General features: G+C 40.5%; 1 protein-coding gene across 1 annotated transcript in view; it reads left to right on the forward strand.

Annotated features, from left to right (window-relative positions):
* KIF13A (kinesin family member 13A) overlaps positions 1-26,264 on the forward strand; it is a 171,558-nt gene that overhangs the window by 83,485 nt on the left and 61,809 nt on the right. The window contains 6 exon segments of the mRNA XM_072945616.1: positions 4,046-4,106; positions 18,009-18,101; positions 18,994-19,174; positions 21,751-21,838; positions 23,290-23,424; positions 24,098-24,210. Coding sequence (XP_072801717.1) covers positions 4,046-4,106; positions 18,009-18,101; positions 18,994-19,174; positions 21,751-21,838; positions 23,290-23,424; positions 24,098-24,210 — 671 coding nt within the window.

The following is a 26,264-nucleotide window of genomic DNA, read 5'->3' on the forward strand; positions in this document are numbered from 1 at the left end:
TTGCAAGGGAAATGATCTGGCTACCTAAGACAAATTATTTTAAACATCTTTAAAACTGTTATAGTAACAGTCATAACAAGTAGTTATTCTAGCAACAAATAAACAGTTGTTCTAATTTCTGTACAAACTACAAATTATGCTTTATATGGCCATACTTGTTTATCCACACGAGCCATGGAACAGTGTGCAGAGAGTACTTATCTAGTGACCAAATCTGTATTTGACCGTTGAAGGAACCACAGTCCCCAAAAACGTGCATCTGATAGTAACGAAACATCTAAAAATCTGTCTTGCAGTTTGAACTTCTGCTTTTCCATAAGTTTCTCACGTCCATGCCGTGTTCTTGTCTGCATTCCATCTCCTCCTGGTATTATGTCCGCTTATTGAAAACATATTACATACAGTGGCCTCTCTGTTTGAGGTGCTGACCCAGGCACTATGAGGTGCATGAGACAAAGTCCTTGCCCCCAAGAGGTTCACCTTTGGACTGAAGGTGAGACCCACGCTAGAAGAACTAAGGCGTAAAATAGGACCACATGTGAACTAGTGCCACCGGAGCTACAGAGTGCTGGAGAATTTCATAGAAGGGGGTGATCACTGGCATTAAAGAAAAAAAAAATGAGAAGAGTCTTTCTATTCAGTTGCTTTGAGTTTTTAGGGAAATCCCTCAGATTTCTGGGCTTCAACTTTCCTACTGATAAATGTTGAGTAAAATAATAACCTATACTCCATGACTGATGTGAGGGATGACCATTCAAAAATGCTTGTGATCAAAGGTTTTGAAATTCGAGACATGATTCGGTTCAGGGAGAGGCCAGTATTTGGCAAGCAGAGAACACTTGTGTCTGCCAGTACCATCAGGACTTTCTCTTCTCTGCAGGATTTTAAGATTTGTCTGAATTTGAGGTGGGCGGGAGGCAGCAAATGCCTAAAATGAAAACGTCTTCCGTTTTATGTGCAAAAACAATTTTAAACTATTAACGGTTTGTTAGAAAGGAAAGTTGGCACAGAATTTGGAGTGATTATTAATGAGAGGTAGATCCTCATTTTGGGAGTGGATTTCATTTTATTTCAAGTAACATTACTGTGAATGTAAATCTCTAGCTTTCTAGCCTTGAATGCAAAATAGCAAACTGTCAAAAATAAGTTTCAGCTAGGTATGCAACATACAGGGAATAAATGATTATTTTACCATATGTGGCAACTACGAAGAGGAATTCATTGCAACTCTAGGGGGAAACAGTGAAGATACTTAAAAATTGGAAAGTGGCCTCTGTTAGCCATTTGAAGTAAGGAGAGTTGACTTAGGTCAAAAAGAAAGGAAAATGTCCTGAGAAAGAAGGAAAAGTGTTATAAGATGCCATTAAAAGGAGGTTGTGGAGTCTCCTTTTCTGGAAATATTTAAAAACAAGAGAGATCTTCATCTCTCAGGAGAAGTGTTGAAGTCCAGTCCTGCCTTGAGGCAGGAAGATTAACTGGATTTCGCCCGTGTGGTCTCTCAAGCCAGTGGAAGAGCCCTCTAATGCAGTAAACATTTCACACTCTGTTGGCTGAAACTATTGTTTCATAGCTGTTTGTTTTAAGCTTGGTTATTATAAGACCAGAGGGAATGTTTGTATAGGTAACAAAATTGAATTTGGATTTGAGGTTGATGCTGTAAATTGTATGTAAATTGTATGTGTACCTGAGTCAGTGTTAAAAGCATTAAAGTGTGTGTAGTCCTGAAACTATTCAGAGCATAACTCAGTCTTTTGATGATGTGGAAAGTACCTGCTTTCTTGCAAGGTCTTAATGCCAATCATCATTTAATACGTAATTATAAAGCAACTGTTGTGGACACTGCAGGATACAAATATAAATTACGTTGGTTCCTGCTTTCAAGGATCTTAATCTCCCAGTAGAGATAAAACATATGCTCAGATCATATACATGATAAATGCAAAATAAAATAATTGGGATGGGAGTCATAAAAACAAGATTTAACAGTACTGCGAAAACTCAGAAAAAAAAGGGAAAGCTAATCCCTTTGGATTTTACCAAGGAATGCTTCCTGGAAGAAAAATATGTCGAACTGGGCCAAAAGGAATATAAAGCATTTTGACGGGTGGAAACGAAGAAAATGACAGGAGTGGAATTATACCTACTAATTCCAAGGTACGGACAAGTTCAGCTGAAGCATAAGGAAGGTGGGGGGGCGTAGGCTGGAAAGGTCTCCTATGGCCAGTCTCAAATGGCAGGTCAGAGCGCTTGGGTTCTGATTGCTCATGGCTTAAGGGCTCTTGGAAAAGACTGAGCATGAGAGAGTCCCTGTCCATGGGAGGACTCTGATTTACTGCTAGGATCACAAGGGGGGACAGGCTGTCACAAGGAGACCAGGAAACTGGCTGCTGAGTCATCTGACCCAATTTTCTCAGTTAGTGATGTGCTGAGAAACACTAGTGTGTGTTAAGACAAGGCATGCCAATAGGTATTACTTAAGAAGGGGTCTCCTCATCCCTACAGTCTAGGGGAAAGGAAGTGCTCCGTGTGGCTGGGGAGGAGGCACCCAGGTGCAGCCTGTCAGTAGGCCCTTCTCCCTGCCGTGACGCTTAGTTGGAAGAAATCAGTATTGTACCCTGGGATCATTTGATTGGTTCCAGTCAGAATCTTAGTTATCAGGTTCAATGTTCTGTGTTCAGCAAGAAGAGACAGAATGTTCCATGGTTTCCAAGTATACTCTGGACCATGTCAGCCTCCTCCTGATCCTATTAATGACCCAACTGCACGGAACAGTGTGGGATGAACTCTTCTGAGAAGGGGAGAGTGTTTGTGTATTTGTTTGTTTTGTCCTGTCTTTTTGCTGGATCCTGAACTGGCCTAGACCTCCTGCCTCTCCCCGAGACTTGACTTTCCTTTCATTGGAAAACTTCATTAAGCGTCTAGAGCCCTCTGCAGGGGCCAGTTTCCCCTGCAGACCGCATACCAGAACAGAAGCCTGTCCTCGGTATTGTGGCCACTGTAGAAAAAAAAAAAGTCTTCTATATAAATGACATTTTACTTAATCCTTTTCCTTTTCTCACTTCCCTGCTTTTTCTCACTTCCCTGCCATTAACCAATAAAGAATTGGGAGATAGAAACAAACCAAAAAGAAAGAAAGAAAGAAAGGATCTCCTCACCAAAATTAATTGGAGAAATAAAAAGGTTACACAATTTAAATGGGTTGATTTGCAGGAGGACTATGTAGAGCCTTTAATATTGAGAATTGCATGGAAAATCTTAAATGGGGTAAAATATCTACCCTTTCCAACATGATTTAATCTTTATTTCACGGACTATCTAATGAAACTGCTGTTCTCTGGAGCACACTTTGGGGAAGTTGCCCTGTGCGTTTCCTAGTGATGGCTGGAACATGAGTGGTGGTCACTGGCCTGGAAAACAGTGATTGGATGAGTGTCCTTACGGGGCAGCACCAGCCATTCCTAGTACGTAGCAGGCATTCAGTAACTAGACAGAAAACTAATGCATGCAAGAGTGAATTACTGATTGATTAACAATACTTGGCCCAGGATGGGCATCCCAAGATTTCCGGGAATGTGGGGAGTTTTGACAAAGTTTCAGCTATGCTAGAATGGTAGTATCATGGAAAGTTAGAAGAAACTGGTTTAACGTTGATCACTTCAGTATTTCTTGCAAAGCCATGGAAGATCCAGCTAGAGGGTTTCAGCAGGTGCTGGAACTGTGGACTTGGGTGAGAAGTCATTGTTTTTTCCTCAAGAAATGTATCGTTAAAAAATTTTGGCTAAGATGTCTCCTTGTTTGAATTCTGGATAAGTAGCGATTTTCATATGCAACTTACTCTAATACAAAAAGATAACCATCAATTTAGTCTGAAAGAAACCTCAGGGTTAACAAAGCATCAAACCTATGGTGTTTTTTGTTTTTGTTTTTGTTTTTTAGTCAGACAATAGCAGGCATCCCCATTTTCATCAGTGAATTTTTTTTTCAGTCTGATTTGCTCATGGAAGTTAATAAATTTTTAAGTTTAACATTTTGTTCTTTCATTCAGGTATTTGCATTTGATTATTGCTTTTGGTCCATGGATGAATCTAACACTACAAAATATGCTGGTAAGTTGGCGTTCTCTCTGCACGTGACGGTTGGGCCTTTGGCCTCTTCTTCCATTATGTCTGTTTCCTTTAATTATTCTGGAGTTCTGTTTTTCCCATAAAAATTCGCACTCATCCTTTCCAATTCTAGCACGCGGGCTTTGCAGTCAATAAGATTTGACTTCAGCATCCGGCTCAGCCACTGGCTGAGAAGCCATGGGCAGGTCTTTTTTTTCAAACTCATTAGGCTTCAGGTTCTTCCTTGTAAAGGGGTATTCAGTGTCGTCAGAGGTGTTCGAAGGATAAGAGAGAATGGGGAACCACTTCAAGCCGTAAATGGAAGCTGTTGTCACCAGGTGAAGAGGTTTAATGTGCCAGGCCTTTCCCTGTCACTGACTTTCAGAGAATGCACTGCTCCAGTTATACAAGCAAAGCATGGACGGTGTCGGTGTCTAGGACCCCTCACCTCCTGAGTGTTCTAAAGCAGTCAGTGTGATATGGGCTAAAACTGTACATTCCTCAGGGAAACATTGCCCCCTGGCCTCACATTTTGCTGTTGTTCCTCCCTTGAGGCATTTTATTGCTGTTTCGTTGAATACAAATGACTGCTTATTTTATTATTTGTGATCGCAGAGGAATCTTAAACTTTCCTAGGAGTTACTACATTAGCTCAAGTGGGAAGCATTTGTTTTAGTGGAGGAAGTCTTTCATTTCTTCCTTTCTGATCGTGTCCCACTTTTCTTAGATAATATAGTCTTAACAGGGCTGTTTTCTCCTTATTTCTACTTATAAGAATATGAGCTGAATGACTTTCTCATTTACTTAAAAAAAGAAAGAAAAAAAAGTGAGGGGATGACGGAGAGGATGTAGGTCTTAAAAGATTAGAAGGCAAAGCAAGTTACTTGCTTGTAGGAAATTTTATTTATTGGTAGCCTTTTCCTTGCCATGTAAAGCAAATTTGTTGAGAACGTACTTGGTAAATAATAAGGCTTTCTTCAAAAGTTAATAGTCTTGAACAAGGAAAATTCCTTCTGTTTCTCACGTTGGGTAAATTAGCCTTTCTTTCCAAACATTATTTCGGCAACTTCAACAGTGTATTTTATTAATGTGAATAAATAGTTCTTAGTGTTGGTTGTAATTAATTTGTTGTTGTTTTTTAATCAGTCCTTTGGGACTTTAGATAATAAATTCTGCAGAGTCTGGAATGGTCTGTCTTGACTGTCAGCACTGTGTATATTTTTTTGCTGGGTGTGTGCTTTTGGACTTAAGTAAGCAAAAGTTAAACGCTTCATACTGTGATAGAAACGATTGAGGACAAATGCAGTGGCTGTACAAAGCCCAATCTTACTCTGTTCTCTTGATGTTACTCAGGATATAGTCAAATACGGCTTTCTGAATTAAAACTCTTATTACGCAATTCTCAAATATTTTCAAGGACTCCTCATCACTTACAGATAAAATCTGTACTCCTTGGATGACGTTTAAGGTCTTTTATCATGTCGCCCAGTGTTCCTTCCGTGACCTCTGCTCCATGACTCTCTGCCGCCCATTCTGTTCACCAGCCCCGTGTTGTTTGTTCCTTCTATTTAACCCAGAAAGCCAGAAAGTCTCAGAATAGTTCCTTAAGTATTTATGAGACCCCTACTGTGTGTGCAGCCTAGGAAACCCTTGAAAATGAAGTTAGAAAGCAAATGAATGCGTAACAAACAGCAGTAAACATTTTGAGATAATCCTTAAACTCTAAATTTTACAAGTTTTAAGTCCTATAGAAAAGCCAAGGAGGGGCAAAAATCTGGAAAGACTGAAGTTGTCTGGGAAGGCATCATAGAGGAGATGGGACTGAAGCTGGACATAAAAGTTTAGCATGGGGGGAGGGGATAGCCCAGTGATAGAGTGTGTGCTTAGCATGCAGGAGGTCCTGGGTTCAATCCCCAGTACCTCGGTTAAAACAAACAAACAAATAAATAAATAAACCTAAAGTGAGATTGAAACTGGTAAAAGGTACTTGATTAAAATGTTTTTTAAAAAAAAAATTTAGCATAGGTTTAGCCAAAGGGCAGTATGGAGGGCATCCAGACAAGAGGAAGCAATATGGTATCAAGGAAAGCACATGGACTCTGAAGTCCATCCTAAGTTTAAATCTCAGGATGCTTGCTTTGGTTCTCTTAGACAGTCTAATCTCTCTGAACTACAATTTCTCTTCTGTAAAATGGGGACCCTGGAAATGATAATACGTCTCTTACATATTGTTATAAGGGTTAAATAGGTAACTTAATGGGCTGACCCATGCAGGGTGCCCACAAATGATGCTTCATTTGGCTTATCCGTAAGCGAAGATGCAGAAGTGGGGTGAGCATGGCATGTGGCACTGGTCTGAGCAGAAGGTGCCTCCTGCAGGGAATCTGTGGGAGACCTACTTGTACATGTTGACTGAGACCGATAATAGGAAAATTTAACTAAGACTAAGAAATGTAGACCGATACGGTGAAAAATAGGGGCTATTGGAGTGATACGGTTAAAATAATACTTTAGGAAGATTGTTTTTCTTTCTTTTCCATTTCTTTAGAATTACCTCCTCCATTTCTGCCCAAAGAGACCATTGTAGCTTTCTGCAGTGTATCACTTGTGTCTCTGAATATAGGACAGACCTTCTTTTTTTTTCACTAGAAATAACTTTATTAAGTACTGTTGATGAAATTCAAATGTGAAACCCAAGATTTCTGTAGCTCTTCATTATAAACAGTATGCTCAGAAATACTTTAAAAGACAAAAATGATTTTTAAACACACTGATAGGGTAAACTTTACCAAATTTTAGTTTGCTTGATCACATCAAATACCATGTTCCAATTAGCCCTGAAATAGGATTCTCTTGGCCAATGGAGCAGTGTCGATTTATAAAATGTGAGGAGAAGGTTTCTTATACTTTAGCTATCCCCATTATTGTACAAATGCTGTGACCACCCCAACAAAAAGTAAAATTCTTGCTTTCCATTGTCTCAGGTTTTGTTACACTCTTTGTAAAAATCTGCCTAGTAAATATATTACTAGTTGATTGGTTTCTATACTAATTTGATTTCCTTTCCTCTTTAGTTAAAAAGAAGCAATTCCTTTTCAGTTGTGAATAGAAACATTAAGATAGAAGAATTCATTCTCTGATGGGACATAGAGGAAACAGAGAAGGGGAAGCACATAGTTCCTGAAACCGACCTATTTATCAGGCTTAGTGAATAATGGCATCATTGATACTGAATCCAAGCTCTTAAGGCAACTCTCAAAACTTGGGGGAGGGGTGTGCAGAGAGCAGGAGGGAGAGGGGAGAGGGAGAGATGAGTACATGGATTGAAAGAGCGAAGAGAGGCCGAGGCTGTCCGTTTCATGGACTGTGTCCAGGGTTAAATCCTCAATTATGTTTTGTGTCACTCTGTTTATTAAAAGCTACAGCAAGTAAGAGCTTCAACTCTCAGGCTGATTTAGAAATACATTAATTCTATATAAAGTTGTAATGGCACTGCAGTGGGCTGGTTGGAAGTCAGACAGCCTGGGTTCCACCCCTGCCCCCAGCACCTTTCATCTGTGTAAGGTCGGGTGAATTACTGACTCTCACAATGCTTCTGTTTCCTCTTAGGTTAAATAAAGATGATGATAGTTCTGACCTCGTTGGGTTGATTTGAGGACTGTGTGACCTGTTTGTGTAAAGTGCTTAAGTCCACACTAGGTACACAGGAAGGGCTCACTTAATATTTATCATTGTCACCTTGGAGCAGTGGTACCGACAGTAGCATCAGCCCTTTGGAGAGAAAATGTATATTCTCCTATTTACGAGACCTGGTTTTGCCACAAACTGCTAAACTTTGCAATGTCTGTCTCTTCATCTGTGAAAGGAGGCGATACGGCCTAGAATGATCTCGGATCTCCTCCAGCCCTCTGGTTAAGCATGAATCAGACATTTTATGCTGGCCACACAGCTGTTGCCATGGACTTTTCAGAGGCAAATCAAAGGCTTGTTTGTTAAGCCGTTTGAATTGCATTGAATCATGCTCTAAGACAATTCACTTTTTAAATATACTATCTTATTACTATATTTTGGTTAGAGAGGCATGATAATCCTTGTCTGCACATAATTCTGAATCTTTAAAGCAAAAACCCTTGTGCCAGGGCTAAGGGAAAAAAAGAAGTAACTTGCAGAATTAGGCACCCAAAGCATGACATTTCCATGTAAACCCATTTCGCCTCCTCTCCCCAACACCACGCACATAAACAGAAATCCACATTTAGGATTATAAAGTTACGGTGAAAACTGATCCGCTTGAGGGCATCGTAACAGATAATAGGTCTTTGTAAATGTTTAAATCACTACTTGTTTCATTTAAGGGATTCTCGACAAAATATCAATTTTTTTTTAATCACTGCCTAAAATATGCCATGTTGGTAAATAACTGACTTCCAGAAACCGTGGTTTCGCTTTTGCTGTTCTTCGTAGTGGGAGAATATTTCTCATAAACCTATTTTCCCGTGAATCTTCATACCAAAAATAAAAATCCATCTCATGGGACATATCTGGGGATCGGTGTGGCCATCAACATTCCCTGGCCTGAGAGAGTCTAGACTGTGGACTTAGAAATTACATAACCGTTCTTGCCATATGGTGTGTTGCTCAGATTTGCTAAGATGGGTTTTCAGGCAGTGTAATACCCTGCAGTTTAGGAGAAATGTTTTACATCTGATTCTTGTTCTGCTAACGTTGCTTTGTATCATGAGGGGACGGCTGATGGCCTCCTGGCAGTGGGCTCTTACTGTGGGGAGAGTAGCCATGTTTGATGGGAGGGTTTGTGCGCCCAGAGGTAGAAATGATTTCTGTTTCATATTATTTAACTGTGCATCAAAATGTACGTTCTCCAAGCTGACAGTAACCATAATAGAACCAATTTTTTAAGCAGAGTTCCAAAATATTTGTTTTGGCATATTGCACTGGCTCATTATTTTGCCACCCAAGTGTATGGGAAGCCCTCGGCAAGAGCCTTGCATAGAGTAAATACTCAACAGTTGTTAGATGTTAAGTTTATCTAGGCTGTAGACGTTTTCCCTGTGGTTATGAGAAGCAGTAGTAGTTGACTATTTGAAACATTTGTTAGAGATCCACTATAAATGGTGCATGCCATCTTAAAAGACATTTATGAAACAATCTGACTGCAGAACTCTGGTAGATTTTTTTTTCCTTTACAGTCTTTTACCAATTGTCTCACCCATACCTAATTTGACAGTTCTTTCAGCAACTCACTTTTATCAAGTTGTTCCTGAGCATCTAGCCTAGTTTTCTTAGAAAAAGCAAACTCTCTTTTTGCATTTGTTAATTATGTAATTACACAACTGATACAAACCAGTTTAGGAGCAAACACAGCTGACCCTTTGTAGGAACATAACTTGGCTGGTTGGAGTCCGGAGAGTAGCCTACCAGCTAGGTGATTCAGTGTGCAGTCGGCATGCGTCAGTGTATTTTACAGGTGGAAGAGAGAATGTTGGTTAATTCAGAGAATCTAATATTGTCCCAATTTTACAGATAAGGAAACTGTGGTTCAGAGAGATCTTGCTGCTTGTGACAGAGCTGAAAGCAACGGTAGATATGGGTTTGGGTCCCTGACAATTATGTGCAAAGATTCTGTGAATTTGACTGCAACCCCAGGCTTCTCTCTTCTCTCTCATCCCAGCATGAGTCTCTGTTAAGGAAGTCATACTGGAGTGCTCTGGCTTGGAACCTAGCCAGGAATAATCTTAATAGCACTCTCCCTCCTGTCTGAGAATGCCTGGGTTTGATTTGAGCTTTGTTTTAACTTCCCCTCAAGTGCTGTCAATATCATGCACCCCATAGTCCAGAAGAGATGTTGAGTCAAGTCTGCGTCTGTATCAGAGAGAGACAGTGGAAAACACCGTCGAGCAGGCAGAGATGAACGTTTACTTTCTCAGCAGTTGTGGTATGTGCAGACGCCCTCCTGAATCACTCCAGAATGGAGTCTCTGTGAGACAGTCCTCACGGGCTTTTCATCGGGGCCACAGGCCTGACCCCCTCCTCCATGACTCAGCCACTTTATTGGGCCACAAAACAGGGAGCTGTGGTTCATTGCCAGCTCTTGGCTGGTCCCAGCACTGTCTCTGGGTGGAAACACCCATCCGGGTGAGTCACCCACACCCCGCTGCAAGTGAGGCTCCTGAGGACAGCAGTGCCGGTAGCTCCTGGGGGCCACTGCGGAAAACGGCCCCCTGGTCTACCTTGACCCCCTTGGCCCAGTTTCTTGGGATCCCTTTACCAGGCCCCTTAATGACAAACTTCTGTAATTGATTAAAACTTAAATCTAGTGTCATCAAGTCAGGCTTTAAAGCCCTAGTTCTTTTATCTAAACTACATAGTTTTTGGTCATTGAATGTAAACCAGGTTTAAAGTCCCTACATGCGACAATTTCTGACAGTTGCACCGTTTGAAAGAGCTTTACTGAAACCTCCGAGTTAGGCATTCCTCAGCCCTTTAGGTATGTGTGAAGAACTTGACTGGTCTTGTGCTGTCCAGGTGCTCCGATTTGGAGCTGGGCCACCTGCCAAGTCCAGACTCATCAGAATCGTTAGGGCTGTCCCCCTTGTCAGGAGTGGAAAAACACCCTCCCAAACGAGTAGGCCCGGGAATTTAGAATAAAAAATATTGGGCTTAGCCATTTGTTTTCACTCTAACTCCAATGAGAAAAGAGCTGGGGAAAAGAAGGAAAACTGGAGATTGTGTTTAAAGTGACAAAATTATTGATTGTGTTAAGAAGTCTTGACTGCTCTTCCATGTCGCTGTTTTAGAAATAACTCTGTGCCTGTGTCTTGGCCAGCCTCGTATTGACATAGTGTTTCTTTCAGCCGTGATCTATGTGAGGCTGCCTTGTGGAGTGCAGATTGTGAGTAAGATAAGGTTATGCCCTCTGATTTTGTTCTTCCTCTTCCTAACACGTACTCACCGGTATGTTTCACCCAGTTCCTCATCGGTAGTCAAGTGTTAGTAGATGCGTGGTATGTGCTTTCCCTTCCACCCCTAGTTTCTCATCTCCTCTGCTTTGCTGTCTGGGCCCTGCGATAGAGAGTTACCCTGGTTACCCGGCTCCCAGTGCACAGGCCTACCAGCTTTGAGGCCATTGCTGCTACTCCCTGTGGGGACAGAGTATCACAAGTGTAGAGACTCAGGGTGTTAGCTTTTCAAAGACCTGTATTGTGTGACTCAGGGTTGGGTGGGTCAGGTCTGTGACTCTGCTCTGCTGTTCTGACATTCTGTTGTGGGTTGCTTTGGGCATGCCTGTGCTTTAAGACTTGTCCACACGGTTCTAGGTGTCTAATCATAAACCCCACAGAGGAAATTGGCATCTTGGTCATGGTTATGAACAAGTGAGGTCAGGTTTGCCCTGTGGACTCCCTGTGCCAGGCATGTGGAGCTGACGTCTGCAGAGCGGCCCTGGCATAGGGCCTGTGTAAAAGCCACGAGGCTCTTCCTGGGTTGGAGCGTGTTGGGCCTTTGCTCAGGTTGTCTGGGCTAGAAACAGATGCTCACAGCTCCTCCCGTTCCCCTTGGGACTGCTGCTCTGTCCCTCCTGGGCTGCGGGGCTGGTACTCACTCCCCTAGACAGACGCGCTTCACTCCATCTGAGTGTGCTCTCTTGTCGGGAAACGTTTGCGGTGGGGATGGTGCATCTTCTGTGGGTTCCCTGATTCCCACCAACCAGCAGCACACACAGCTCCTTTTTTATTGGTGAGCTGAGCTTCGAAGAGCAGTTGGCAAGTCGTTTTTTTTTCCTATGCTGAAAAAAGGGACTGCTGTGTTTGAAAAATAGAAGGAACAAAAGAGGGGAAAAAAAAAACCTTCAGTCTTTTGGAGAAACCAGACTCTCCTTAGTAGACTGTGTAAGTGTCTTTGGTAGTTAATATTTTCTCTCCATCGCAGGGTGAAGTTTTGTAGAGAGCTGGTTTATGCTGAGGAGGACAGGCACCTGTATAGTGTCTGCCGGCATTTTTAGGCTTCGGTTGACAGTCTTATTAGGTTTTTTAAAAAATCATTTATTGTACCAGTGATGCCTGAAAGCCATGAAACCAAAGAATTGATTAGGTATAACCCCAGCTAGGGGTTCCTACAGCTACAGCGGCACCAGAATAAAAAAATAAAGGGAGCTCTAGTCATAATTTTATTGATATGATTTATTAAGTTGTTTTTCCCCCTGTACCTTTCTGAGATAATGTTACAAGAAAAAATGTTAAATGGTAAATATTCTTCCTCCGCTGAACAACATGGGTCAGCATATTCTGGCCCAGATAATTATTAATGTTGCTGTTCCTTCTTCCTCTCCTCATCATGACCCAAAACACACACACGTTTACACACCCCTTTCTTCCTTTCTTTCTCTCAAGTGTGAGTACACCACCACCATTGTATTTGGTCAGTGCAGTCTTAAAAGTGGGACCCCTAGGGGTGTGAGAGAAAGAGCAATAAATGATTCCTTTAAATTATTTGTTTCTAAGAGTAAGTGTCTTTTCTTTTGCCTTTAAAATTGGATTGCCTCACAGAATTGTTGCAAAGATGGAGGAACTATTAAAGGAAAAATAATTAGATGATTACCTCCTTTTCTACACCAAAATGAATTTTAGTTGATTAAAGATTTAAGGGATGGTATTAATTATAGACATTAGCTAAAATATATTCTAGGCTTCTAATGGCCGGACCCTATGGTAAGTGCTTTACCGTATTGCCTTATTATTTCATACCAGCAACAGTAAGATAGCAACTGTCATTCCTGTTTTACTGATGAAGAAACTGAGGTCTTGCCCAAGGTTACGTAGCTGGTAAGGAGTAGAACTCAGGTTTGGAACTAAAACTGTATAAATCAAAAACAAAACTAGAAGAAAATATGCTGTGTAATTTGGGGTAATAATAATCCAGAACGATTTTGGAAGCATAACATATGCCATAGATGAAAATCATACAGAAAAAGATGAGAGATTTGAATGTGAAAGACAAAAAGCTTTTGTATGACAAAGAACAACAGAAGACTGAAAAATAAATAACAGACTGGTAGGAAAAAAATGTGCAATGTTTGATAGACCAAAGGTTAATATCCTTAATATATGATGGGCATTTTAAAAATTAAAAGGTTAATATCCTTAATATATGATGGGCATTTTAAAAATTAATATTTTAAAAAATTAACAACTAAACCAATTGATTTATAAACATAAACATAGGACCCAAATAGTTTACTATAGAATAAATAGAAATGGACAATAAACTAAGGAAAGGGAAATTTTAATTTAACAAAACAAGAGGCTTTCTTTTTTTTCCTGTTGATTTAGTCAAAACCAAAAAGAACGCTAATAGCCAGTGTTATTGAAGGTGTAGAAAGAAGGCTCACGATTGCTAGAGGAATTAGTAATTTGATCTTTTGGAAGTTTGCCTAGTAAAGTGAATAGAAAAGTGCACAAAGATACATACGTAAGGATAAATATTGCAGAAATAAAGGAAAGGGAAATCATCTAAATATCCATAGCAGGGAGCTGACTGCATCGGGTAAGCACATAGTGGGAGCTAAGCAGCTTTTAAAAAAAAAGTTAGTATATCTTTGTAGGAGTGCGAAAGTGTTCATTATGCCTTGTCTTTGAGTAAATTTCCCTCCAAACATGAAGCCATAGTGATAAAATGAGTTCCAGTCTCTCTAGAATCCAGTCTTGCTTAGGTTTGTAAAAATACATGAACTTTACAATATAGTTCTTTGCATTTATCACTTTATGTATCATTTTGGGATAGATATTTAAGGACATAAAAGAGAAAAATTGTTTCCAGAAACACAGTATAATTGTTTTCGGCTTTTCCATGTTCCATTTCATGTTTCCCAGAATTTTTTCCTCTCCTACTTATAACTAAAACTTTATTAAATATAATAAATCTGAATTATATTCTGTCTGTCAAATGTAACTAAATATCTAACTGAAAGAACTTGACTTTTTGGAAAGTGTATGTATTCATGTAGTGGAAATCAAAGAGACTAGTCTGTTTTTTTTTTCAGTCACATATTTTGTTTCAATGTGTAGGAGGTAACTATGGGTGTCTGTAAAAGTGTAATCTGTAATTTTCATCAGAATTATTCAATTAGTGATTACATATGTTGACACGTCTATTCACAACCCAGCACCTCACTTAACAAAGATGATTGTAATCTTTAGGGGCTCATTAGAATTTCAAAAACAGCCAGACTTCGACCAAGTGTAAACTCTACAATTAAACGTTTCTTTTTAAGTTCAGTAAACAATATTTTGATGCCTCAGTCATCACTAATGAGGAGAGGGGGCCCCCGATTAAATACACATTAGTTTGAGAACAGCAGTGTCAACAGAGGAACAATTTGGTAAATGAAAGTGCTTCCAGGCCAGGTACTCTGCGAAGATGCTACAGCTCCTGTTCTCAAAGCTCGCAATTCAGTAGAAGAGACAAAATGGGGATGGGGGAAAAATACTGCAGTGTGATAAGTTCTGGATTTGTTTGAAAAAAAAATTACCATGGAGACCAGAGGTGGGAATAACTGATTCTCTGTGCCATGCAGCACGAGCCGCTGATTGCGGATGAGCTCAGCCCGTTTGGGAGTAGCACCCACAGACTCAGGCCTTGCCACTCACTGGTGGCCTAATCCTGGGCAGATGACTCACTCTTTAAGAGCCCCGCCCCCATCTCTTTATTGGTTATGATCCATACCTACCACACCTGGGTATTGCAAAGATTCCGTGATAAAGAATATATAAAGTGTGCTGTAAACGGTTCAGTTGACAAAAAATTAATTTTTTCTTTTTAGTATACACAATAAAAGTATACAAGTTAAATAGGTTAATTCAGATCCTATTTAGTATTGGCAATAATTTGGAAATAGGCCAAACTTAAGTTTATTCTTATGTTTTTCTGTCCTGGAGCACTCTTTAATCATTTGGTTTATTTCTACTGTATTTTATTTTATTTTTAATTTTAATTTTATTTTATTGAGTTATAGTCAGTTTACAATGTTGTGTCAGTTTCCAGTATAGAATACAATTTTTCAGTTATACATGAACTTATACATATTCATTGTCACATACTTTTTCGCTGTGAGCTACCACAAGATCTTGTATACATTTCTCTGTGCTATACAGTATAATCTTGCTTATCTGTTCTATATATACCTGTCAGTATCTACAAATTTCGAACTCCCAGTCTGTCCCTTTCTACTGTAGTTTTAATGTGCACACCCTGGGTGGCTGTTTATGACACGTCATAAACCTGTTTTATGTAGCTTTATAGCAGTCATTCTTGTTTTTTCAGCTAATGATCTTTGGTTTAAAAAGGCCATTCCTAACAAGGAAAAAGAAACCTTGTGTTTTGCCCTTGGAAAAACACTGAGAAAATAATTTCGCGTAATTCCAGCCTACTCAGCACCAGGAGCAGAAACCAGAAAGTATTCCATTTCACTACCTGACAAGCGAGCAGATATGAATTCTTGATTGGTTAATGACTTCAGGCTCTGCAAAGCCAGGGTGAAAGCTCCTTGGCCCCAGTGCTTCTCTGCAGCTTAATCCTTTCCTCAACTCCAGCCCTTGCTGTTTTTTAGGTTACTAAATATGAATTGAAGTTATGAATTACAATTCATAGGATGTTTGCCCTAGCCGAGTCTTAGAGTGTCTTGTCCCCACCCTCAGCCACTCCCTTTCTGGGGGCTGGTTCACCAGTGTGGAAGATCAAAGGAGATTGCTCCACCCCTCTTTGTGCCAAGAAAGCAGTGCTTTTTGAATGCCTTCGACTGACAGACCACACTTGGGGCCTGGCTGAGGACCACCATCACAAGCCTGACTACTGGCTGTGTTAAATAGATTTAAGCCTGTGCTTAGGCCTGGGCCTTGGGAATACATGTGGAATGAGAAATGTCTTCTGAGAAAACGTATCAGAAAAAAATATCAGTGTTTTTGAAAGATCAGCAACAGGATGGGTCAGATATTTTCTTGATGAACCCAGGACTCTACCAGCTTAACTCTAACATAAAAGCAGTTTTGAAAGTGTGTGTTTAGTGGATAATTTTGACAATACTTGATTCTTCTCAGTGTGTGTTTGTGTGTACATACACACACATCTTTAGGTAGTCTTCACAACAAACCTGTATTCTTAGGAAAACCTCTTAACAGTTACACCCTTTTTAAAAAAAATTCACATATTCCATCAACATTTTAAAAATTCCTCTTAGATGGAAGTCAGAAATTGAGAAATAAGGTTATGTAAATTTGGTATATTGTCTTCCAATCCTTTTTTTTCTTACTTTAGCACACATAGATTTCCCACATACACGCTTCTTGACAAAAATTATTGCATTATACATACAGCTGAACTTTTTGTTTTTATTCAACAATGTGTTTGAATTCTAGCATTGTTTACACGTGATTTGTTTTGTTTTTTTTTAATATGGTGTGTGATATTCCATCATGCAAAATAGTCACATTTTACTTATCTGCTCCCTTACTAATGAACATTTAACTTGATTCCAGCTCATGGTATTATAAATAATGCTGCCATGAACATCCTTTCACAGGGGTCTCTTGTCGGGGTGAGTCTCTAGAGCAGATGCCTCACAGTGGATCAGAGGGCCTGGGCGTGGTCCCTTTTATAGGTGCTGGGAGGTTTTCCTTAGAATGGCTGCATTTGCTGATTCTCCTGCTGGCAGCTTATGAAAATACCTGTTTCTTCCATCCAGCTACATTTGATATTGTCAAAAGTTTATTTTTTGCCAACCTAATGACTGACAATATTATTTCTTGCTTCACGTTTGCACTTTTAAGAGTTCCATCCATGATGAGTCATAGTATAACAAGAGGCTGCTAAAATCAGATACATGAAAGAAAAACATACACCCCAAAGCTTAGGTTACGTTGCATTATTCCCAAATGTGAAAGGAGTTGTCAGGTAGGATAAAAAGATTAAACTGACTCGTCTTTGGATAAACATTTATTAAGCACTTTGTACTAGGCACTAGGATTACAAAGATAAACAGATTATAGCCTCTGACATCAGTCAGGGGCTTCTCGTTCCAGTGGAGGAAAGAGGTACTTAAACCAAGAGTTTCTGCAGAGAGGAAGGAGAATTATCACTTTAATTCTGCTAATGATGGAGGATGAATAGGCACCAATTTCAAAGGGTTAGTAAATGCTTCTTTAAGTGTTTAAAAAGATTTTCACACCTCTATTCTTCAGCTGGACACTACCATAGTGTATATAGTACATGGCAGAACACCCCCAAGAGTTGCAGTTAGCTGTAGATGGGCTCACAGAAGAGAACTTGTCCCTGAACCCTCTGTGGGAACACAGGTGAAAGGTGTCTGTGCTCAGCTCATCACCTCTACCAGCAGTGAACAGTTTCTCAGCACCTGGCAGGTACTTAGCACCATGCTAGGGCAGAGGTGCACACACACACACCAAGATGTGTATGATGTGGTTTCTGGCTCATCGGAAGCTCAGAGTCCAGATGGAGAGATAAGACAATTTATGTTGAATGACACTTTAATACTAACTCAGGAGAAGAAACTCAACCAAACTTCAATGATGCTTCCATATGGCCCACAGACAATAGCCATGCAGGAAATTGTAATGCCCAGAGGAATGACTTAGATGGAAACAATGGGTAAGATCATAAATTGAGCCAGGTGCTGCGCTATAGTTTAGACGAGTCAATAAAATTGCATATATTGAACTGTTAACACACAGCCCTACAAACAGTAGCTGTGCGATACACTTAACATTTTTTTTGGGTTGAGAAAATGTTGTTCATGACTGGGGCTCAGTTATTAATACAAATATGTCAAGAAAAACCATGTTCTCTTTTTATATTTTTTGCTTTTCTTTTTTTTTTAAGGTCAGGAGGTGGTTTTCAAGTGCCTTGGGGAAGGAATTCTTGAAAAAGCCTTTCAGGGGTATAATGCTTGCATTTTTGCATATGGACAGACAGGTAAGTCGCTGTTTTCCTTTGCAGTCAATGGTATAAGATGTATATTTCTTAAAACACAGAATTAGAGAACACTTTGGGGAGAATGCTTCTGACTTCATGGGTTTAGCTGAGTTAGGTGATCAAAACTAATCCTCTTTTGGAGGTTCAACAGTTGTGGTAATTGAGTAATTTCAGTGTTTATGAGCAAAGCTAGTTTCAAACTATTAAGTGTCATTTTCCTAAATTATAGTTTTAACCTGATTTCGGACTAAGAGAATAATTACCAGTTTTCAGTGTAAGTGTTATAGTGAAAAACTATAGAAAAACTCCTAGTGTCATCCTGTACAGAGGACTTTCACCAGGATACGAAAGTGATGATAGGTTATTAATTAAACCTAGTCTAGTGGTACAGTTGGTTGGAACAAGCAAAACGAAGACAGACTAGTGGCTCAGCCATTAACCCTCTGAGCCACCATTATTTCAACTGTAAAGTTGGAATAAATCATGACAATACTGCCAATTGTCACATCGCAGGACAACCAGGAGAGTATATATCACAGCACTTTTACAAATGTGAAATATTTGGTGGATAAATGCTGTTAATGGAACTTGATGCTGTATAGTTGATACTTAACATACGTACTTTTGAAGACTATGTATTGGTGGTGGTTACATTGGTACCCATCCATCTGTAAAGGAGATGTCCCCCGGATCTCGCAGGGAGAGTTGAAATGAAGGCCATGAGTGTAGTGGGAAGAATAGTAGCCTTGGTGTCTGGGGACCTGGATTTGAGGGCCAGGTGACTACTTCTGCTGTGTGACCTTGGCTGATGGACGCAGAACACTTGTCTGGTTGAAGCATTACATTTTGCTTCCTCATCCGTCCTCCTTTCTTTCTGCTTGCCTTTCTCCAGGCTCAGGAAAATCCTTCTCCATGATGGGCAATGCTGAGCAGCGGGGCCTCATCCCCAGGCTCTGCTGCGCTTTATTTCAAAGGATCTCTCTGGAGCAGAATGAGTCGCAGACCTTTAAAGTGGAAGTATCCTATATGGAAATTTATAATGAGAAAGTTCGGGATCTTTTAGACCCCAAAGGGTAAGTTAGTGGTTGAAATTAACCTTGTAATTAGAGTAATAATTTTAAATGATCCTGAAGTTAAAGTTGCGGGAGTATGTGAATTTGAGCCCTTGGTCACTGTTCTGGTTTCAGTTTATTTACTGAAATCGTCAGCTCCTCAGAGCCTGTTGGTGTATCCAGTAGCCATGGTTCATCCTATATTCGTGTATAAAGTTGCTCACATATGCCATTTAAAAGGATTTTTTTTTTTTACTGTTGATGTTATTTTGCCACTATGGTTCATTCGTAAAAATTGAGTTAAGAACAACACATTGGTCCTTCCATTTACGTTGGAAAGCAGCACCTCTAAATGGCAGAGTGGTTGAGGGATTCACACGACCCAGCCTAGGCAAGTCGTTTTTTTCCCGGGATGTGCGTCAGAATCACTCGGGAGATTGTTTTCAGGACCCGTGGGCCTGAGCCCCACCTATAGAGACTATTCAGTAGACCCAGAGGGAGACCCAGGCATCTGTAATTTTTTATAACTAGGTGATAAAAGCCAGATGAGTTTGATTCATAGAGAAAGGAGAGGGCCATTTACCTTTTTTTAATTAAAAAATTTTTACTGATTTTTAAAATAATACATATTTATAAAAATTTAGAAAATAAGTAAAATGTAAGAAGAAATAAAGATGACCTATAATCCTGCCACTCACAAATAGCTTCTGTTAACCCTTTGGTACTTTTTGATCCTGTGTTTCAAATCTCCAGGTGGTGTGTGTGGTGTGTGTGTTGAGGTTATTCTCTACATACAATTCAGTATCCTGAGTTTTTTTTTTATATAACAGGATGAGTACTTTCTCATGTCATTAAAAATAAATTTAAATGCTTTTAGCAGTTGTATAATCAAAGGCATAATGAAAGGTATAAGATCAAAATTGGGGGTGGCAAGGAAGTGACCCAGTCATAGGAAATGTTTTGTTTACTTTTAAGTTAATAACTCTTTAATCCTTATGAAAGAACGTTTATAATACATGTGAGGTATGAAGAATAATAAAATCAACAACTGCCCTACTCACCATTTGGCATAGTAAATGGAACATGACCCATGTTTCTGAAGCCACCTGTATGTTCCTCTTTGATCCTATTTCAGTCTCTACCACTCCCCAAGGTAACTGCTATTATAGATTTTATGTTTCTTTTTGTCTTCCTCGTCTTTAAGAGTTTACACATAATTTTGCACAATTTTTAACTTTGTGTAAGTGACGTCATAATACGGGTCCTTTGGTGAATGGCTACTTTTCCCCTTAATAATTCACTTGTTGTGATATATGAAGTAATAATTCATTCATTTTACTGCTCTTTAGCATTCCGTTGCATGATTATAGTATAATTTATTTATTCTATCTTCTGTCATTTATATGGTTTCCACTTCTTACCACCTCAGTGCTGCTCTGAGCACTCTTGGACAGTTCTCCTGGTATATAAATGCAGGAGTTTGTACCAAGAGTTTGTACATGGTTGTACCCATTGACACTCCCACTAGCCATGTACAATAACTCCAGACGTTAGACACCATCACAACACCTTGATATGGTGTTAGGTTGACTTTTTCTTGTTCATGAGGAGTGTTAAAGAATCTGGTTGTGCAGAGTGCTCTGAGTTCTGGTCCTTGTGCATCCAAGCAGCTCTGAAGACATGTGTTTGGTCTGCCCTTGTTTAGGGTACAGCAGAATTGCTTGTTGTCACCTTGCATTCTTCATCCTTAAAATAGAGTTAGTAGAACCTACTTTGTGAGATTGTTGTAAGATTAAGTGAGATAACTGAGAAGTTCTTAGGGAACAAGGCCTAGACTTCGGGAAGTACTCAGTCATTCTTAGTTACTTTTTTCCACACTTGAGTGATGTCCAGCATTGACTCTTGATTTGAAAGGTGATCAGTATCTGATGCTGTGAAAAAGGTGGCATACACAGTATGGCCACAATACATAGCTTTGCTTTGCGTCTTCACTTATCTGTTGATAAGCTCTTCAGATGGGTCCTAGACCAAGTTTGGCATTTAAAAATTCAGAAGAGCCCTAAAGTCTTCATCAGAAGAGCCAATTCTAAATGTAGGATAAATATCAGTAACTACAAACAATTACTATAATTTAACATCACTTTCTGTATAAAATTGTCAGCTTAGAAAACAGCCTTTTTTTTTTAAAATAAAATAGTCTGAAGGTTAAATTCAGTTCTGGCATGTTCTTTGCTTCATTTTCTTTTTTTTTCCCTAATTTTCCCCCCTACTGTGTGAAGCTGAAGTTCATCTACTAAAGCAAGTTAGCCTGACCTAGTATTCTGTGTGCTGGCTGTTTAGTTTGGGAGTAGAGATTGAAGTTTTAAAATAGTAAGTTACTATAAATAGAAATCAGAGTATAAAAGACATTCCTCATAAGGAATGCTGTTTTGCTAATCCAAATAAAGTAGCTTTTAGACTATTTTTTGATAGTTAAAAGCAATTCTACTGGAATGGCGATCTTAAGCTTCTGAGTACTTTTTAAAGTACTTTCTTTTTAGAAAGAAAAGCTTCAAGCTGGGTCTGATTCATTCATTCCTTTTTTCTTTCTCCCAAAGGAGTAGACAGTCTCTTAAAGTTCGGGAGCATAAAGTTCTAGGACCATATGTAGATGGTTTATCCCAACTGGCTGTCACCAGTTTTGAGGTAAGTGTCATTCTTAAAAAATGTCATTAAAAAACTGGCAGTGATTCGACGTGTATAAGTAATGTTGAATATATTTTTATGCGACGCTTTACAGCTTATTGATACCATTCACGGTCTCAGAAACCCAGGATCAACATCCCCCAAACAGACAGAAAGGGCTCTCTTCAGCCTGCTTGGTTGTGAGGGTTGTGCAGTGTGGCCGAGAGGCCCAGCGATTTGACGTTGCTGAGTTTACACTAATGCCACTCTTTGAAACTCTTCTCCCCAAGGTTGCCAGGATGTCCTTCTGGACAAATCTGGACTTATGTGAATACTGTTTGGTAATTAATTCAGCCCTTTCCCTTTGACAGAGTCTCCTGCTTCAGTTTCCATTCCTTTCCACCCTACTGGATCCTCCCTCCATTGACTGACCCGTTTCCTTGTCCTACTCCTTGACGTCAATGCCTTCTCACATCCTGGCTCGATGTTTTACCCCTACTTTTATTGTCATTGCTTTAGAAAGCCCTTAAGACAAACTGCTGTCTGTTGCTGAAGAATGCTGATAAATAAATGAGCAAGTTCACCCCCCTCCTTAGATGTGCCGTGGCAGTTCCTGCATCACTTCACGCTCAGTGTGACTAAAATTCATCTGCAGGGGAACCCACTCCAGCCAATTGAATGTAGACAGTTTTAGTATTGCTTAAATCAGAAATAGAGTGCAGTCACCACTTTAAACACACTGAGATCCGGAAATGAACTAAAACCCCTCTCTGGCAGGAAGGCGCTAAGTCAGCACTTTTGCTAAGATGCCTGGCTCATAGCTCAGTGTCTCGGGTCAGTATCCACTTCCTCCTGTCACTTATGAGTAAGAGCTGGGGAGCTTGTGCTTTGCATCCAGCTCTAACTCGTACTAGATATGGGAAAAATTATCTGACCTCCATGAACTTCAGTGTCCTTGTGTGCAAAATCAGGAAAATACTTCTTTTATAAAGGCTCATCCTTCAGACATTGTATAAGACCCCATAGGTTCCGGGTGTTCTAAGGCAGGTGTACAAAGTCGAATAAGGAAAGGTCCCTGTCCTTGGAGAGCCACAGTGTTGGAGAAAGGAGGCAGATCAGCACGCAGTAGATGGCTGTCCGGGAGAGTTAGAGGGAAATGAAGTAACCACTGTTATTGGGTATCTGGAAGGCTCAATAAATATTAGCTCTTTTCGCCTTAGGAACTTGCAAAGGGAAAATAGGTAATTAACAGGGAAAGAGGGCAATTGCAGGGGGGAAGAATGGGAGAAACATTCGTACACTGAGAGAATGGAAGCTCACACCAGGCTGGGTGGAGGTGGGGCAGGGAGGTGCACGTGGAAGGGTGGTGACATGCGTCAGAGGGGTCATAATTAGTACATGTTCTGTCCTGATGGGCAGGATTGTGTTCTCATATTTCTTGCTGATAACATTTTTTTATGCTTTGCCTCTAGGATATTGAGTCATTGATGTCTGAGGGAAATAAGTCCCGGACAGTAGCTGCAACCAACATGAATGAAGAAAGCAGCCGCTCCCATGCTGTGTTCAACATCATAATCACACAGACGCTCTATGACCTGCAGTCTGGGGTGAGGGACCCGGGGAACCTTTGGTGGCAGTAAAAGAACTCAAAATATCTGCGTGGGTGAGCTGTTTCCTGGCTGGATTCAGTTGCTGAGATTTTATGCCGGCTCTTCTACCTACTAGATGAGGCTCTTTGCTAAAGTCATTTAATTTGTTAGGTCTTCCTTTACATATAACTTCTTTAAAAAAATTGGATTTGTTGTGTAAACTGCCTAAAGAGCACGATGGTGTCGCCATGTGGTTTTTACTGTGTATCCTTCCATACTGAAATTCCCCTAAAAACAGCTGAGTTTGCCTCATGGTTGTTAAGGGATATTAAAGAGGAAACCACAACATTTAGCCTGAAAAAAAGAATTTGATCTGAATGTGCAGGAATCCTCATGTCCCAGTGTGTTCTCATAGGCACTTAAAAGCTCCAGCTTTCTGCCTATATTCTGGAAAACTGAGTGAGCTTGCGGCCCAGGTGCAAAACACAATGCTGCACTGCCCCCAGCTTCAGTTCTGACCCTGAAATTGCTCGTCCAAAGAGCCCTGCTTACCACTTAAGAAGAAGAATCTTCTTGAGGAGTTTGCCTTCTTGGCGCAGGATGGCGTCAGTTACAGGGCTGACGTACGTGTAGTCATCTGTGCGGTTTTCACATTCACGTGTGTTGTTTCTCTCTTGTTTCCCACAACTAGAACTCGGGAGAGAAAGTCAGCAAGGTCAGCTTGGTAGACCTGGCGGGTAGCGAAAGGGTGTCTAAGACGGGAGCCGCAGGAGAGCGACTGAAAGAAGGCAGCAACATTAACAAGTAAGGGGACTGGGGCGACTGCCGTGTGAAACTGGAACATCCCACCCAGTTCCTGTGTGTCTAGGGGGACTTACTGTGTGATCAGGGGTCAGAAGGTTCCAATCACAGGTGGTTCAGAGTCTGTGTAGCTTTAGTAAACTGGTTTCAAGAAAAACATCCGCCTGCCTCTACTGAGATACGTGATGTTTATTTAAGTAAAACTGCATGGTGCAGCTCGGCTCAAACATTGTACAAACTCTGTGTCGTTGTGTCATGTCGTCTTAGGTAAGTACAAGTCACAGTTCTGTAAATCAAATCCTATCTTAACTGTAGGAGCTTATTCTTTTTTTTTTAATGGTTTGTTTTTGAGATGCGAAGTAATTAGATTTATTTATTTATTTTAATGGAGATGATGGGAATTGAACCCAGGACCTCATGCATGCTAAGGATGCACTCTACCACTGAGCTACATATACCCTCCCCCTAGAAGTGCTTATTCTGAATAGAAGCTCTTTAGATCCCTTTATAAGGCTGATACTGTTTAAACATCAATACTGCCACCCCCCCCAAAGGTAACAGTTATTGAATAACTGCCACTCTGAAATCTCACCCTTTGCCTTGAGTGCCTGCAGCGTGCCCAGGGATGCTGCAAAGGCTGGAGGAGAGCCCAGCTGTGCAGGATGTGTAGGAGTTGGACGGGTGGGCAAAGAAGATGAAGGCATGCCACACGAAGGGTACAGCAGGGCACAAATGAAGGGCTTGTTCTTTCAGTCGTGCTGTATCCCGGGGGGCTGCTGATATGCAAGAGAAGTCCCCCTGTTCTCCAGCATGGGAGGGAACAGAGTTTGCATTTAAGAGTGTGTACTTTAAAATAAAAAAAAAGAGTATGTACTTGAGCAGGACTCCTTGAGTCTGATCCTGCGGGCCCCCCCCCCCCCCCCGCTTACTGGATGTATCTTTGTCATGGGCAGGTGAGTTCACCTCTCTGTGCTTCATTTTTCCCATCCGCAGAATGGTGATAATCGCAGTACCTACTTTGTAGAATTGTTGAGGACTAAATGCCTATAAGGTACTTAGAACAATGCCTGGCACGTAGTATGCACTGAATAAATATTAATTGTTGTAGCTATTATTTGTATAATCTGTATAAACAGCATAATCATTATTCCAAGTTCAGCAGAAAATAGTTTCCTTTGTACTTACAATATTTTTTCTGTTGAGACATAATATGCAGTTTTCTATAGGACAGAAGGTGATAAGAGGTAATATATTCAGGAACGTGTTTGTGCAGCATGCATTTTAACATGATGCTAGCGCATTGTGATTTTACAAAAGTTAAAAATTAGCAGTGAAATATCACCCCCGCTATCAGATGGACACAGCCATGCTCACTGCGCAGCTGCTTCTTTAGGGGGTTAACTTCCAGTCATTCTGTCTCCTGCTCTAATAACAAAGGATTTTGCTCTATTTCCTGACAAGGCATTGCAGGAGCCCAGACTGGCACTGCAGCTCTGCGTTCCACAGTGAGTGCAAGAACCAGGATGGGAAAGCAGAAATGGGAGTTTGAGGAAGCAGGTACCAACGAGCAGACTGTCACCCCCTATAGATTTGTGGCTAGGCTTTTAGGAAGACACTGGGAATTCTGTGCTATGAATTTGTGGGAATTTAGAGTATGACTGGCCTTGATGTATGATGATCACTTTTACTGACCTCTTACTATATGCCAGGCACTGTTCTCAATGCTCTATATGTAACAACTCATCTGATCAGCATTGTGAGATGGGTCTGTTATCCCCATTTTACAGATGAGGAAACTGAGGCAGAGAGCAGATAAATAACGTGTCTGGGGTCACAAAGCTCTTAGTGTGGATCTTAGATTTGGTTGTAGGCAGTTTGGCTCTAGAGCCAGGCTCACCCACTGTGCTGTATAGGGGGTGCCCAAGTGTTCTGTTTGCCTGGAAGAGTCCTGATTGATACTTTTGTCCCAGAGTGAATATTTATAGTGCTCACTTCAATTTGGACACTAAATTATGCAGTGTCCCAAACTGGACTGCCTCATAGCCACATGATCACGT

Source organism: Vicugna pacos, chromosome 20, assembly GCF_048564905.1.
Source record: "Vicugna pacos chromosome 20, VicPac4, whole genome shotgun sequence".
NCBI lineage: Eukaryota > Metazoa > Chordata > Mammalia > Artiodactyla > Camelidae > Vicugna > Vicugna pacos.